The sequence below is a fragment of the Monodon monoceros genome, unplaced genomic scaffold (genome assembly GCF_005190385.1).
Source record: "Monodon monoceros isolate NGI ecotype Baffin Bay Population unplaced genomic scaffold, NGI_Narwhal_1 Super_Scaffold_18, whole genome shotgun sequence".
Lineage (NCBI taxonomy): Eukaryota > Metazoa > Chordata > Mammalia > Artiodactyla > Monodontidae > Monodon > Monodon monoceros.
In genome coordinates this window covers 79,412,940-79,428,601 of record NW_021703774.1, presented here as the reverse complement: position 1 = coordinate 79,428,601, position 15,662 = coordinate 79,412,940, and the positions used below count along the sequence as shown (strand labels likewise).

General features: G+C 41.9%; 1 protein-coding gene across 1 annotated transcript in view; it reads left to right on the top strand.

Moving 5' to 3' along the window:
- SLC22A15 (solute carrier family 22 member 15) overlaps positions 1-15,662 on the top strand; it is a 78,330-nt gene that overhangs the window by 48,277 nt on the left and 14,391 nt on the right. The window contains exons 6-8 of the mRNA XM_029229937.1: positions 2,500-2,715; positions 7,463-7,603; positions 10,378-10,463. Coding sequence (XP_029085770.1) covers positions 2,500-2,715; positions 7,463-7,603; positions 10,378-10,463 — 443 coding nt within the window. The remainder of the gene's footprint in view (positions 1-2,499; positions 2,716-7,462; positions 7,604-10,377; positions 10,464-15,662) is intronic.

Below are 15,662 nucleotides of genomic sequence, written 5' to 3'. Positions count from 1 at the left end.
CTGATAGCACAGGCTCTTTGCTCAGCTGCCATTTCCCCCGGCTCCAGAGCTCTGGGCCTTCCTCCACACAGGAGACGCCTCGTATCCATTGGGCAGATGTTGGCACAAAAAGCCTTTGGAATTAGCCTGCGTTAGCCATCAGCACCATCAGAAAAAGTCATGTTATTTTAGAGACATACCTTGTTTGTTTTACTAGAGACATTATGACTTAGCTTAAAAATTCCTTATTTTCACAGTACTTGAATTTGGATAGTTTTACTTTAGAAACCAGTGCCCCCTTAATTTACAAAGGTTTTCCACCTTTAAAGAAATTCTCAGGACATTTTTGAGCAGAGGCCTCATTGTTAAATTAGCACTGTAGCTTCTAAAGGTGAGTACAGCACTATGTAGCAGGCAGCATGTTCAAGGGCCTGCTTTTTCTTTTAAAAACATGTCTTACTGTTTTGCACGTGCAGTCAGCGTGTGTTAGAACTCATATTCCCAAATCTGTCCACTGGCAACTAGGTGAGGCTTCGTTACTGAGAAGCTTACAGGCTTCTCAAAATGTGGAGAAATATCAGGTCCTAAGTTTATATAATCCAGATAAACCCTTTCCCAAGTAGAAATCGTTTTATTAACTCAGAGTCAGATTTCCAAAGCCTGAATATCTCTCAAATATCATCGTTAAACATGATTTATATAGTTTTAAAAGTAATTTTTATTGCTATAAACAATTCTGAAAACACAGAGAAGCTTAATAGGAAGGGGAAAAATGACTTAAATTATCCAAAGATAATAATGACTTCCTATATTTTGACTCTTTCCTTGTTGGTCCTTTTTCACTCCTCTTAGGGCTCCTCAGCTTTCACTTTTACTATCATAGACTTTCTAGCATTTCACTTATATTTCTATCCCAAGTATATTCTCTCTATTCACCCCACTAGTCTTATATTCTTTTTATTTGTATTTAGACTTGATCAGGTAGTCTTACATAGGTACCTCACATATGGGCTGGTGGACAGGGCCAGTGGATCCAGTGATGATCGGCAGGCATAACTTCCAACAAAACAATATTTTACTTGATTATTCACTTGTGTATTAGTAACAATCATCAGATAGCAGTGAAAAAGTAAATAAAATAATTTTTCAGGATGTTGTAGAGGCCTTTGTTCCTGCTTTTGTTGACAACCAAATGTTGTACATGAATAATCTCTCCCCAGTAGCAGGACTCCTGGGAAAATGCCTGCTTTTTTGTTTCCGTGTCTTTCCTCTCAACACCTATTACATTGCTCCATACAAAATGAAAGTGTTCAGTAAATGGTTATTGATGAACTGGCTGTCCATGAAGTTCCACATCCTGTGGTGTTTGTTGCCAACACTATCCTCACTGAAAGGCATGGGGAGTTCTGAAAGGCACCTTAAATAGCCTTTTTTAGTATTATTCATGCAAGTTTCATTTTAGGAAAATAATATCAGATTAGATCAAAAGGTACTTGATGTTGTGTTTTGTAAACAAGGCTTCCATGTTCCTGCCACCCTTTGGTTTTTGAAAAGTCCTCTAAAAGTATGCAGAACTGTGAAGAGGAGAAAAGATACGTAATATCTAAGTCTTGAAACTGTTGAAAGGTATCAGTGGCAATAGAAATGCTCAGTACTTTGTAGCTATAGTAAGAAGTAACTGTTGTTTTGGAACTGGAGTAGTTAACCAGAAAATAAACTTTTATTCTTTTTCTTTTTGCGGTGTGCGGGCCTCTCACTGCTGTGGCCTCTCCCATTGCGGAGCACAGGCTCCGGACGCGCAGGCTCAGTGGCCATGGCTCACGGGCCCAGCCACTCCGCGTCACGTGGGATCTTCCCGGACCGGGGCACGAACCCGTGTCCCCTGCATCGGCAGGCGGACTCTCAACCACTGCGCCACCAGGGAAGCCACTGATTGGAGTATTTTAAAGCTTTAAAGCTCAAAAGTAGTTAAGATGTGATAAACCCTTTTTCATTTTTATGTGTAGCCTTAATATAATCTCTACCTTTTTAATAACATATCACTGTGTTGAAAACACTTAAAAATTCTTTTCTGATGGATAATAGAGATTTTAATCTTCTTTGTGAGGCTTTTTCAGAACTTTAAAAACCCACTCTACAGTATTATTCTAACAACACTTGGCTATGATTTAGAGCCATATCTCTGACACATGCTTTCAGAAGAATTACTCAGTACTATAAACTTAACTTGCCATTCATATATTAACATTTACTTAAAAGTAAATGCATACTGTTTACTTTTTTACTGCAATTTTGGGAGTGTGTTTTTGGTTTCCATTCGTAAAGGAGGCCATCATTTAATGATGGCAGCTGTTGACAGCAGCCCTCTCTCTCTTCCACGTGTCATTGGGAGAGTTAAGCATTAGACCTAACGTGGAATCCGGTTGTGGTTTAGGGACCACGTACGGCGTGGGTGATTTGTCTCCTTCTGGTGCACGTGTACCTATACGAATATACAGCCTTTGATGACATCTCTTTCAGATTCATTCCTGAATCACCTCGTTGGTTATACTCCCAGGGTCGACTGCGTGAGGCTGAAGCCGCGCTGCACCTCATCGCCAAGAGGAACCGCCAGCTCAAGCGTACCTTCTCACTAACACACCCGGACAACAGGAGCTGCAAGGAGACGGGAAGTGTCCTGGACCTGTTCCGCTACCGGGTCCTCTTGGGGCATACTCTGACCCTGATGTTCATCTGGTAATTCTCTCTAAGGGCTCTTCTGTTGATCTGCAGCTCAGGTTATTGATAATCAGTTATTTCTTCAGGGTTACAGAAAATTTCACTCTTTTCTTCAGCCTGAAGTTGTTTTCAGAGAAATAAGCCTCCCCCCGATCCCCCAGCTTAGGTGTTGTGCTCACCTGTGCTTTCTCAGCATCCTCCCCTTCAAGGAGGAAATGATGGTGCCTGGCGGCAGGTTTACTGAACTTGTAGAAGTAGGTGTCAGAAGCACATCTTTGCTTATGAGGTATTTAATGTAAATTTTTAGGTCCCCCTTCCCCACTCCAAGAAAAGGAAAGCAAGGAAGCACACCAGAGACAGAAGACTTTCTGAGGAGGACTTGGAGGCACCTCCCCTTGGTTTTGGCCTCAGGCACTTAGATAGCACGTTGTAATTGCAACACCCTATACTGCATTTTGTGCGGCATCCCACTCACTCACTCAACAGGTGGGCTGAACGTTTGCCTCGTGGGAATGAGATCCTTGGAGTGTGAGGTGACAGCCTCAGAGCCACATGTGCAAGTCAGTGAATGAACGGGTTAGTCCTCTCTGAACCTGATTTTCTAGTTTGGCTAATTCTGACCTGCCCTCAAAATGTTCTCTGCATTAATGTAAATCGCACTGAATGGTTCAAGATTGTGCCATTTAAAGAATTAAATCGTGGAAAGGGGAGAAATGGGTGGTTCATACATAGAATTTGTGGAGTACCATAGGTTTTAATATTATTCATTCTGTTAAAGTGCCGTAAATGTAACTTGGTCCAGGATTGGACACGAACATCATATTTACTGGCCTAGAGGACTATTGTGCTATGGTTTGCCTGTATTTGGCAAGAAGCCTGCATAGAATACTATATTTTTCACTTGGGAAAAGAGGGGAATCATTTTATGTCAAATTAATTGTATATATAAAGCTAAAAAGAACAGTATATTGAGAATAAGAAACTGCCAAGATAGTTTTCTGTATCTTGATTCTCTCTTCCCACCCGACCAAACCCTGGCTACCACCTGTATGGTTAGGGGCCAGGTCACACCAGCTGCCACCGTCCCCACTGAGCCAGCCTAGTGCTGGAGTATCACAGATGCATAAGATATGTTGAATGAAGGACACAAGTTCGGAGGCATGGAGATTAAGGGAGCCTTTATTTATTTATTTAAAATTTTTATTGGAGTATAGTTGATCTACAGTGTTGTGTTAATTTCAGGTGTACAGCAAAGTGAATCAGTCATATGTATACATATATCCACTCTTTTTTAGATTTTTTTTCCCATATAGGCCATTACAGAGTATTGAGTAGAGTTCCCTGTGCTATACAGTTAGGTCCTTATTAGTTATCTGTTTTATATATAGTAATGTGTATGTGTCAATAACAATCTTCAATTTATCCCTCTCCCCGCCTTGCCCCCAGTCACCGTAAGTTTATTTTCCATACTTGTAACTCTTTTTCTGTTTTGTAGATAAGTTCATTCGTACCCTTTTTTTTTAGATTCCACATATAAGCGACATCATATGATATCTATCTTTCTCTGTCTGACTCACTTCACTCAGTATGACAATCTCTAGGTCCATCCGTGTTGCTGCAAATGGCATTATTTCAGGTTTTTTTAAAGCCAAACCTGACAATACAGCATAGGAGCTACTAAGGAAATCCTTACAAAGTATGTTCAGGTACTTAAGGCTCCATAAAACTGCATTTGCATGTCAAGTAGACGGTCAAACCCTCTGCCTTGAAGGAAGTATCTACTTTCTTAGGGGTTGTTTACTTCTTGTTTTTAAGTTTTTGTTTTTTCCAGGAATATTAACTTTGGGGTTCTGGCCTTCAGGGGATAAAAAACAGACAGACAGAAAAACAAACTAGACTTAGAGCTAGGGAGAATGTTTATGTTTATTTTATGTCTTACACGGCCAAAGGAGCTGTTCTCAAATAAACTTCTTCCCCCGGGCTCAGAATGTTAAAATACATGATAACTGAGACAGTGTCATTCCACATACTGCCGTTCTTTTTGAAGATGCTATAAAATTCTAAAATCTTTTCTGTGGATCTGTCATTGAAGAAAACCTTAACTGGGGAGTAAAATTATACCTCTGTGCTTAACATCTGTTCCTTTGGTTATTTCCCACAGTAGTGCCTTTTTAAATAGTTCTTTGATGCCCTAAATATACTGCTAAATATTATGCAAGCATTTTAAATTTTGTTTGGGGCCCATAAACAGGATTGAAATGATTTGAATAGCTGTAATTATGCATCCCAACGACCAACTCTACCAGCAAAGAAATCTGCAAACGGAGTCTGAGACCATAGGCCTTCCTTGCCCATGTTCTCCCCATTTTCTCTCACCACCAGCTGGTAATGCAATCCCTCTAGTGTCTTGAACTGGCTCTGTTTATTTGTGCCCTACTTGCTACCTTCACAACTTAGTTTAAATATGTATGTGTGTTTCCATTGCTGGAATACTTCACTGGGATTTCTATTTTAAATGCAGAATAGATACACACTAACACATACAACACATTAGGAATAGCGTTATGTAAGGCGGGGGGGTCTCTACTGCAGTTGGAAAGGATTTTTTAAGTGTTTCAGGAAAATATTTTAAGTTGTCTAGCCTGCTGCTTACAGGCAAAGTGCTCGGGGACAGGGAAAACAGAAAATTCAGTGTCACCTTGCATCGTTACCCGTGATGTCCCAGCTGTGACTCAACTCAGCATCCTCAGTATATGAATGACAGCTCCACCCAGGAAGAAGTAATGGGAAGTAGCTGCTGCCTGGGCTAATTTGCCAGCGAGGGATGAGTCACTAAGCAGGCCAGCTCCAGGAGTCCGTCGTCCCTCCCCATCCCTCTCCTTGGTTCCTGTGGTCCATTCTTACTGGCCCAGAGCATTTGGCCCATTTTGCTGTTTTGTCAGAGACGGAAAGAAAGTTTTCCCTTTCCTGTTGGTCTCATCATAGCTGCAGCTCGTTGGACTTTTTCTAAGGAAAAGAGAAGCAAATGGGAATTTCCTCATAATAAACACTTGTCAAAATGAATTGTACAAACATAAAAACTAATGAACTTCCGAAGCCCAGGTCTTTTACTATTTGTATAGAAATTTATGGTTTACAAAGGGGGAAAAGGAGGGGGTGTGGGATGAATTGGGAGATTGGGATTGACATATATACACTATTGATCTATGTATAAAATAGATAATTGATGAGAACCTACTGTATAGCACGGGGAGCTCTACTCAATGCTCTGTGGCGACCTAAATGGGAAGGAAATCCAAATAAGAGGGGATATATGTATACGTATAGTTGATTCCCTTTGCTGTACAGCAGAAACTAATACAACATTGTAAAGCAACTATACTGCAATAAAAATTAATTTAAAAAATTTATGGTTTACAAAATGTATTCGTATATTAACAAAGCCTAGTCAGGGTTTGTTTTCGTTCTATTCTAGTTTGTTTTATTTTTAATACTGCAATTTCCTAGGCACAAAGGTTTTGCTTTCTTTCTGTGGTTTCAGTTACCCAAGGTCAATTGCAGTCTGAAAATATTAAACGGAAAATTCCAGAAAGAAACAACTCATAAGTTTTAAATTGCAGGCCATTCTGAGTAGCGTGATGAAATCTCGCACCCTCCCGCTCCATCCCACGTGGGACCTAAATCATCCCTTTGTCCAGCATATCCTGCCCATTAGCCACTTAGTCACAGTCTTTCTTATCAGATCGACTATCCGTATCGCAGTGCTTGTGTTCAAGTCACTCTTACTTTACTTAATAATGGCCCCAAAGCACGAGAGTAGTCATGCCAGCAATTCGGATGTTCTCTTACTGGGCCTAATTTATAAATTAAACCTTATCATAGGTGTATGGCTAGGAAAAAACATAGTATATATAGGGTTCGGTACTATCTGAGGTTTCAGGCATCCACTGGGAGTCTTGGAATGTATCCCCAGCGGATAAGCAGGGGCTACTGTAGTCCCTTCACTCTGGAAGAAGTTCCTATTATTCCGGATGGCCCTTGCTCCAGCGTAGCTCCTGGGCTGCGGGACATGGGCTCTGTGCCTGGCACAATGCCTGCCTCCTAGGAGGCGCCGCCTCAGTGTTTCGGCGGTGGCGTGCAGAAATGGATGCAGGGCTTTGATCATCCTAGAGGAGCCTGCCTCTACCATGGCCCTCGTCCTCTCTTTCCTGCTCTGGGTGTCTATAGCATGTGCACTTGCTGAATGCCAGGAGGGGTTGAGAACCTGGTCAGGGGTTAGAGTCCCTGTCACCCTGGCCTGCAGGCCACCGCTGGTAACCCAGACACTTATCAGCATCTGTTCTCAACACCATCCTCTGTTGGCTTTCTCTCTGGGAGTTCTTTATTCTAGAGTCATTTCGATAATATCACAATTGCCTAGGGCAAGTGTTCTATAAGTTGTTGAATTAAATACAGTAAGAATAGAGTCACTGTCTTCATTTAAATGCAGAAAAGTGTGATGAAAGCACAAGCGATGCCTCCTCTGTCAGGAGCTGGCCACACCTTTGCTTTATAGAGCATCTGGATGTAGCTCAAATCATTTCCAAGGCCCCTTTACTTTTTATTTTGTCCTAGTATAGAAATTATATTAGGATAGAAAGCTTAGTGGGAGAGTCAGGCTTACTGCTTGAGCCAGATGGCATTATTGAACCAAGATTTGAATCTTCTCTGGTAAATTCTTATCGGCTTTTTCATTGTCTTTCTTGTTTTTCACCCCCAATTGCAGGTTTGTGTGCAGCTTGGTGTATTATGGCCTAACTCTCAGTGCAGGTGATCTAGGTGGAAGTATTTATGCCAACTTGGCCCTGTCTGGCCTCATAGAGATTCCATCTTACCCTATCTGCATCTACTTGATTAACCAAAAATGGTGAGTATGGGTGGATATGAAGTGCACCATGTAGAGGACACACACACACTAACATACATAAATATCTTTGTCCATATGCAGAATCTGCTAAGTACTCCATGGTGATTAGAATTCTTTTCAGACCAAACACAGTGAGAATTCATTTTTTAGTGTTATTTCTTGGGCTTCAAGTTTATGAGTTATTATGTAGGTTTTTTTAAATTGAAGTATAGTTGATTCACCATGTTGTGTTAGTTTCTGGTATACAGCAAAATGATTCAGTTATACATATACATATTCTTTTTCATAATTTCTTCCATTATAGTTTATTGCAAGATACTGAATATAGTTCCCTGTGCTGTACAGTAGGACCTTGTTGTTTATCTATTTTATCTACAGTAGTTTGTATCTGCTAATCCCAAACTCCTAATTTATCCCTCCTTGCCCTTCCCCTTTGGTAACCATAAGTTTGTTTTCTATGTCTGTGAGTCTGTTTCTGTTTTGTAGATAAGTTCATTTGTGTCATATTTTAGATTCCATGTATAAGTGATATGATATTTGTATTTCTCTGTCTGACTTACTCAGTGCGATAGTCCATTCATGTTGCTGCAAATGGCATCATTTCATTCTTCTTTATGACTGAGTAATACTCCATCGTATATATATATACCACATCTTCTTTATCCATTCATCTGTTGATGGGCATCTAGGTTGCTTCCATGTCTTGGCTATTGTAAATAGTGAGGTGTGTGTGTCTTTTCGAATTAGAGTTTTCTCCAGATATATGCCCAGGAGTCAGATTACTGGGTCATATTGTAGCTCTATTTTTAGTTTTTTAAGGAACCTCCATACTGTTTTCCATAGTGGTTGCACCAATATACATTCCCACCAACAGCGTAGGAGGGTTCCCTTTTCCTCACACCCTCTCCAGCATATATTGTTTGTAGACTTTTTGATGATGGCCATTCTGACCAGTATGAGGTTATGCCTCATTGTTGTTTTGATTTGCATTTCTCTAATAATTAGTGATGTTGAGCATCTTTTCACATGCTTATTGGCCATCTGTACGTCTTCTTTGGAGAAATGTCTATTTAGGTCTTCATAGGTTTTTAACCCAACATTAAGACATTACCACCCAACTGTTTTTGAGCAGTCTGTGTGTGATTTGTTTGTCCCAACATGTGGGAATATTGACTCGATGTAGGTAGAGCTCCATGACCCAGTCACTATCATTTAGAAGCTCTCACACAAGACAAAGAGCTGGAGGAACGAAAAAGACTTTTCTTTCCTCTTAAGATCCCCTGGACTTTGTTGAGAGGAAGAAGAGATCCTGCTTTTGCTGTTCATTGTCAGTGGGCACAGTTTTGAAATATTTTTTTAAAGTTCTTTTATAGAGCACCCTTTCCTCAGCTTTCTCAGATTCCTTCTGTTATTGAACCCCTGACCAGGGCAACTGAAAATTGTGAGCTAGGAATCAGTTGGATTTTGCCATTTCTCATTCTCCAGAAATCATCATTTTTACCAAAGACAGCATTCCTTCAGCGTTGCACTGGCTGCTGTCGTCATGGATATTGCGGTCAGCGCATTTTAAAGGGCAGTTTTGGATTCTGTCCAGTTGAAGGGCTTTTCTCTGGGGGGTGGCCCCAGTTGCCTCTGCCGACCCCTCTGTTGGTGACTGAGTGTGCTCTCATCATGGCCCAAGGGCTGAGCCAGGCAGAGTATTCAGAAATCTGTTCCCACCATCCCCGGTGTGCTTCCTGTTACAGCTTCCTGTGCCCCCCTCTGATGACCATGGACAGTGTTACAAGGACATGGTCGATGGGGGGGTGTGTCCTAGGTGTCTTTGCATCCCTAGTGCCTGCCTAGAATGATGCCTGTCACTTGAAAGGCATTCAATACTGACTGTTAAATTAAGCACAATAACCTGGAGACCTGAGTCCTTGCCTGTCTCCCAGCCGTCTGCACCAGAGTCAGGATTAAAATCTGAAGCAGAGGGAAGGAACACCACCTTGGGGATCAGGCAGCCTCGTGTTAGTTTTATAACTTTGAGAAGTTACCTTGCTAAACCTCCATGTAGTTATCCTTAAACCAGGGATTATAAAATTCCCCTGGAAAAATTGTTATAAAAATTACAATAACATTGAAGCTCCTAACAGAGGACCTAGCACATTGCCAGCTCCTAGTAAAGGAAGGCTTATTAATGTTCATATCTTTCTTCTAAGTCTAGAGCTCTTATTTGAAAATTATTTCTCCCAAGAAAGTGTGCAATAAATTTCACTTAATTCTGACATACTAACAAGAGTTTCTTTCTGTTTGTCTTTTTAAGAGAGAGAGAGGTGTGTTTAAAATTTTAACTGCCTAAGATACAAGTAACGAGAAAATGAAATGAGCTGGAAGACTCCATTCTCCATGTCTCAGTGTTATTCTCTAGAAGATGGAGAATATAACAGCATATGCCTTACAGGTTTATTATTAGCATTAAGTAAGATAACATAGACAGAAAGCATTTCGGCACAGAAAGTGCCTGAAACATAGTAAGCACTCACAGAAATAGATAGAATGATTCCCTATTCTTTTCCTGCACACATGATTTAAACCCGCCATCCAGCAAGTTTTCCTTGGCTTTGTGATGGTTACTTATTTTATGTCCTGGTCAGTCATATGTGCCACCCACTCCTTAAGAAAAGATGAACATATAATGAAAGTGAGGACATTTAAAAAGGAAGGTTAGGGGGATGAAGCAGAAGAATGTGTAAGATTCTCAAGGGAAACGTGAATTTCTTTGTATTGTTTAGGTTTGGCCGGAAGCGGACATTAGCAACATTTCTGTGCCTAGGAGGACTGGCTTGTCTTATTGTCATGTTTCTTCCAGAAAAGAAAGGTATGCCTTTCCAATTTCTACATGAGGGTTTTGAATAGCACTTGTATTACAATGAATCTCAATATAGTGGAGCGCTCACCATATGCCGTGCTTCATTTCTGTGGTTGCATATTATTTAGCAATGGTGTGGGGTATAATGGGCCAGATTCTTTCCATTGCCTAAACTATTCTCCGGGTGAATAATGTGCTTAGAGGTGCACTATTAATTCTTTCAGGCGATTAAGCTACCATCTGGGGTGTCTGGACTGCAGTACTGGTGATGTTGGAGTTGTTTATTTGATGATTGTGGGCCATTTAGTTCTGCACAGAAGGAGCCTCTGTCCAAGGCTGCAGATTGCCCTCCTCATTCCAGCCAGTTACGAGACTGGAGATGAGAGGCACTGGTTCTCCACGGTGGCTTCGGCACCCCTCATTGTCTCCATCAATACTCCCAAGGCACCCTGATAATAACAACAGCACAATAAGAATAATAGTCACTGTTGGTGACAATTGACCTTCGCTCATTCTTATAGAAAGTGTGAATGAAACATCCTTAGGAAACTTGCTATTTTCATATTTGTAGCTTTGCTATGTAAACACAGCTTTAAAAACAGGTCCCTTTGGCATCCATATCTAACATGACTTCTGCCCCTCTATAGGGATTCTATACATAGTGCTGGTCCTCAACCTCTTTTCCGCACTAGCACACCTGAGACATGCCCTCTATTACATCAAAAACTGTGGTTTTAGCAGTGATTTTCGACCATAAGAAGTGGGTCATAACAAACTCTCTGCTGCTAGGGAATAGGGTACAATGAAAGCCCTGTTTTGGGGACTTTGGGATTTTGACAGGGTTCCACCATGGAGCTTGTTCTTCAGGTGGGAATCATTGTGAAATGGTTTAACATAAGTTTTTCTTTTTTGGCCGCACCGTGCGGCCTGTGGGATCTTAGTTCCCCGACGGGGGATTGAACCCGGGCCCCGGCAGTGAGAGCTCCGAGTCCTAACCACTGGACCACCAGGGAACTCCCTAACAAAGTTTTGATAACGACTAGAAATGCAGCTGACAAATTCATTTCCCGTCGGAGCATACATGTATTAAGTGCTCCTTTGGTGATCCCTTCTCCTTAAGGGTCAGGTGTACCAGCGTCTCACTGAAGACTCCAAGGCCACGTGTCCTAGTTATGCAGCCCTCCAGTATATCTGCTGTGCTGCTAGCTGCCACCTGGAGTTCTGTGCCTTAAATCCAGAGCACTGTTGGTTCACTAGTTAGGATTTTACTCAATATTTAGAACAGCCTTGGGGACTCCCCTGGTGGTGCAGTGGTTAAGAATCCGCCTGCAAATTCAGGGGACATGGGTTCGAGCCCTGGTCCGGGAAGATCCCACATGCCGTGGAGCAACTAAGCCTGTGAGCCATAACTGCTGAGCCCACGTGCCACAACTACTGAAGCCTGCGCACCTAGAGTCTGTGCTGCACAACAAGAGAAGCCACCACAATGAGAAGGCCGTGCACCACAACGAAGAGTAGCCCCGCTCACCGCAACTAGAGAAAGCCTGCACGCAGCAACGAAGACCCAATGCAGCCAAAAATAAACTAATTAATTAATTTAAAAAAAGGAACAGCCTTACAGTGATTTTCACGGAATCCTGGAAACTAAAGAATTCAGTAAGTTTGCCATCGAGGCTTCCCTGGTGCTGCAGTGCTTGTAAACCACACACACAGCCCCTCTCCTTGGACACGCGTGGGCACAGTGGCATTCAGTATTGGTAGCCTAGCGTGGTGGGTACTGCCCAATGAAGAGTGTACTATATGTTTTCTTTACTATAGGCCATACTTGTACAGACATGTATATATATTTATATAAGATCTACCTCTCCTAGGATGGAACGTTTGAGGGAAAATAAAATGGGAGGCCAAAAAAAAAAAAAGGTAACACTTCCAGTTGAGAGCCAAGATTGTAACCTGAGAGTAGCCAGGAGCTTCCTATCAGTAACCACGTTTTCAATAAATACTCTTTCATGTACAAAAAAAAAAAAAATGTCTTAGTTTTAAGAAATTTGTTACCTGTGCTAGTGCCAGCAAAAGGAGAAACTCCTCAGCTGTTGCCCTGCCGTGGGCTTGTAGAACTAAGTGCCCAGTTCTGTTTGTCTGGGACAAGACATGAATGGGCTTCAAATCACTGCAACTTTCAGTTCAGCAGATTCTGTTTCTCATAGACAACTAGAAATTCAGTTGTTTTCTACCTGTAATATCCAGTGGTCTATTTATTACTCTATAGAGAGAAACTTTTCCTTTTTACTCTAAATGCCCCTGTAAGCTGTCACACCTCGGCAAGCCAGGCCGATTCATGTCTTTCCTCGCTCCCACGTATCTGTACTCCAGGTAAGCCACACCCTGGGCCTCTGCACACAGCCCTTTCTACACAAACCCAAAGGGAAATCAGATTCATGGTCTCCCGTCTAGACCGGTCACCACACTGTGCTCACTTCCAGTCTGTCCTGAGCGAGCAGCTGAGCCCCTCGTGGATCACGCCCTTGGTGCACACTGAGTAACAAACACAGCACATCTGTCTTACACACCCACAGATGCGCCCCGGGAACAGGGTTCCTGTCATACTTAGAAAAGTGGATGTAGTCTATTTTTGAAGGTTTCCAGAGAAAGAAGTTCCATAATGTTCCTTAGCAAGTAGTTTCTATTTTTAATAGCCACGCAAAGGTTAGAATGAGCCTCTTCCACTACAGCTGAGCCCATTTCCTTTCATTTTATTCATCACTAGAGATAGAGAACAGATGGTCACCCCTTTTTTGCATAATCCTTTCTCTCTTCGCAGGGAGTCATCTAGCTATTCCTGAATCTTCGCTACTTTGAGCTAAAAGTATTTATTCTTTAAACTTTCTTTGAACCTTTCATATTTACTCTTCAAAATATTTTGATAGCTTTCTTTTAAATCTCAATTTTTTCAAAGTGCCGAGGTTTAGGCTACCTGTTGTGAAAGTTCTGATAAATATATATTAAGAAAGAGGCCTAGCAGTTTGAAAACATCTGTTACCATCTTATGTGAGCTTGGTGACCACTCATTTTCTCACTGCTTTTTATGCTCATTTGCCCTCACTTTTTCCCACCAAACATTCATTTGCTTTCTCTGTCAACTTAGGTTGCCCTCTACATACCAACTCTTTTTTCACATCTACGTATGACTGTGATGCTCAGTGTCTGAGGCACAGACATAGGTATACCTCTATAAGAGACAGCCAGTAAGCTAGAAAATAGATTGCTTGGCATTCCTTAGCCTATGGTTGATAATTATTGGACAAAAGTGTCCTATTCAATACATATTTGCACCCTGATTGGCCTCCAAGTAAATGTTCTCCCCTGGGGGCAATGTTACCAAGTGGCCACTAATTTCTTCCACAGATTGGTCCTCATACATTTTACCTGATCTCTATCCTTGCTTAAAGGGTCCTAATTAAGCTGTAATACTGGTGACCATTTATTTTTTTAATATTTATTTTATTTATTATTTATTTGGTTGTGCCGGGTCTTAGTTGCGGCAGGCGGGTCTTTAGTTGTGGCATGAGAACTCTTAGTTGTGGCATGCATGTGGGATCTAGTTCCCTGACCAGGGATCGAACCCGGGCCCCCTGCATTGGGAGTGAGGAGTCTTGACCACAGTGCCACCAGGGAAGTCCCCTGGTGACCACTTATTAAGTGTTAACTATGTGCTGGTTTCTCTTCATACATAGAGGTATTACCTCTTATCCCCATTTCCTAAGGAAACTGAAGCTCAGGTAGGTCAAGCAACTTGTCCAAGGTTGCACAGCAAGTAAGCAGCACACCTGGGATTCAGATCCCACGTCTCTCTGACTCTAAAATCAGTGCTCTTTTGGGAATGCTTATTTGTCCTCTTAGAGTTTTAAGACCAAAGTATTCATTGCACATGGTAAAGCCATAGCCTTAGAGAATTAATGCTGCCTGACTAGGACCCATTCTTAACTCTTCAATGGGCAGGCCTGATGGGAACTGGCCAGAGTTTAAGAACCTGGCTTGTCAGGGTGGCACTGGGTAAGGAGGTTGGCAAGGAGGTTTCTGGCAGTTGTGATCCTGCCAGAGAATCTGAATACTGGGAAGTCACAGCACATGACTAGATAAACAGTTTCACAGTTGAAGGGAGTGTCCTCAGACTCAGCTCTAGCAGAACCTTTATCTCTCATTGCTTTGTTCAACCTCAGCCTGCCCATTCTTTATTCATTTGACTTCTCTAGGGCCTGCTATGTACAGGGTACTATTTATAAATATGACCTGGTTCCTGGCCTCAAAGAGCTTATAATCTAGTGAGGAAAAGGAATGATTCATAAAAACAGAAACAAAAACAATAAAAACAGAAGGTGCCATATGAGAACTGACAACAGAATGCTATAGGAACTTTAACAGGCTATGATAGTAATGGAGACCAGCTAACCTCCTGTTTCACCAGACAAAATATAAAAAACACTGATTATTGGACAACAGGCTTCAGAAGACAGAAGTGATCCCTGAGAAAAATGAAACAAGATGTGCCCTAAGAGTGCCCTAGCTCAGGTCTTCAGGCCTCAGTGCACAAAGGGACACCCAGCAAATCCTGGTGCTCTTACCAAATTGATAAGACAGATAGTAAAGCTTGGAAAGGCCAATATGGCTAGAATTTCCTGGGCAAAATACTGGAGAGGAGTAAGATATATAGAGGAATATGTGGAGGAAGAATTCTAGAGATCTGCAGAAGATCTCTGAGCCCTTGGCTGCTGACTGATCTGGGCATGCATTTGAGGAAGCTACTGAGGCTGGGGAGGTGGCCACCAGAAAGGAACAAGTGGAACAATTCTTGGAACCTAGGGCCATGTTTAGTTCGCGTTGCCTTTAGCCAGACTCCAAGATCTCCTGGGTCAAAGTAGCCCAACACTATAGGCTATTCTGCTAAAGCAGAGCTTGCTCTAAAAGTGCTTAAAAAATTCAGAGGATCAAGTGATTCCCAGTAACTTAACTGCATTCCAGGAAAAAGAGCAACAATATGTAAAGGAATACAATAAAATCCAGCACCTAACAGTGTAACATTCACAGCCTCTGACATCCAGTCAGTATTACCAGGCATGCAAATGAGCAGGAAAATACTCCCACAACCAGGAGAAATGTCAATAGAAACAGAACTAAAAATGACACAGACAATAGAATGAGGAGGCAGGG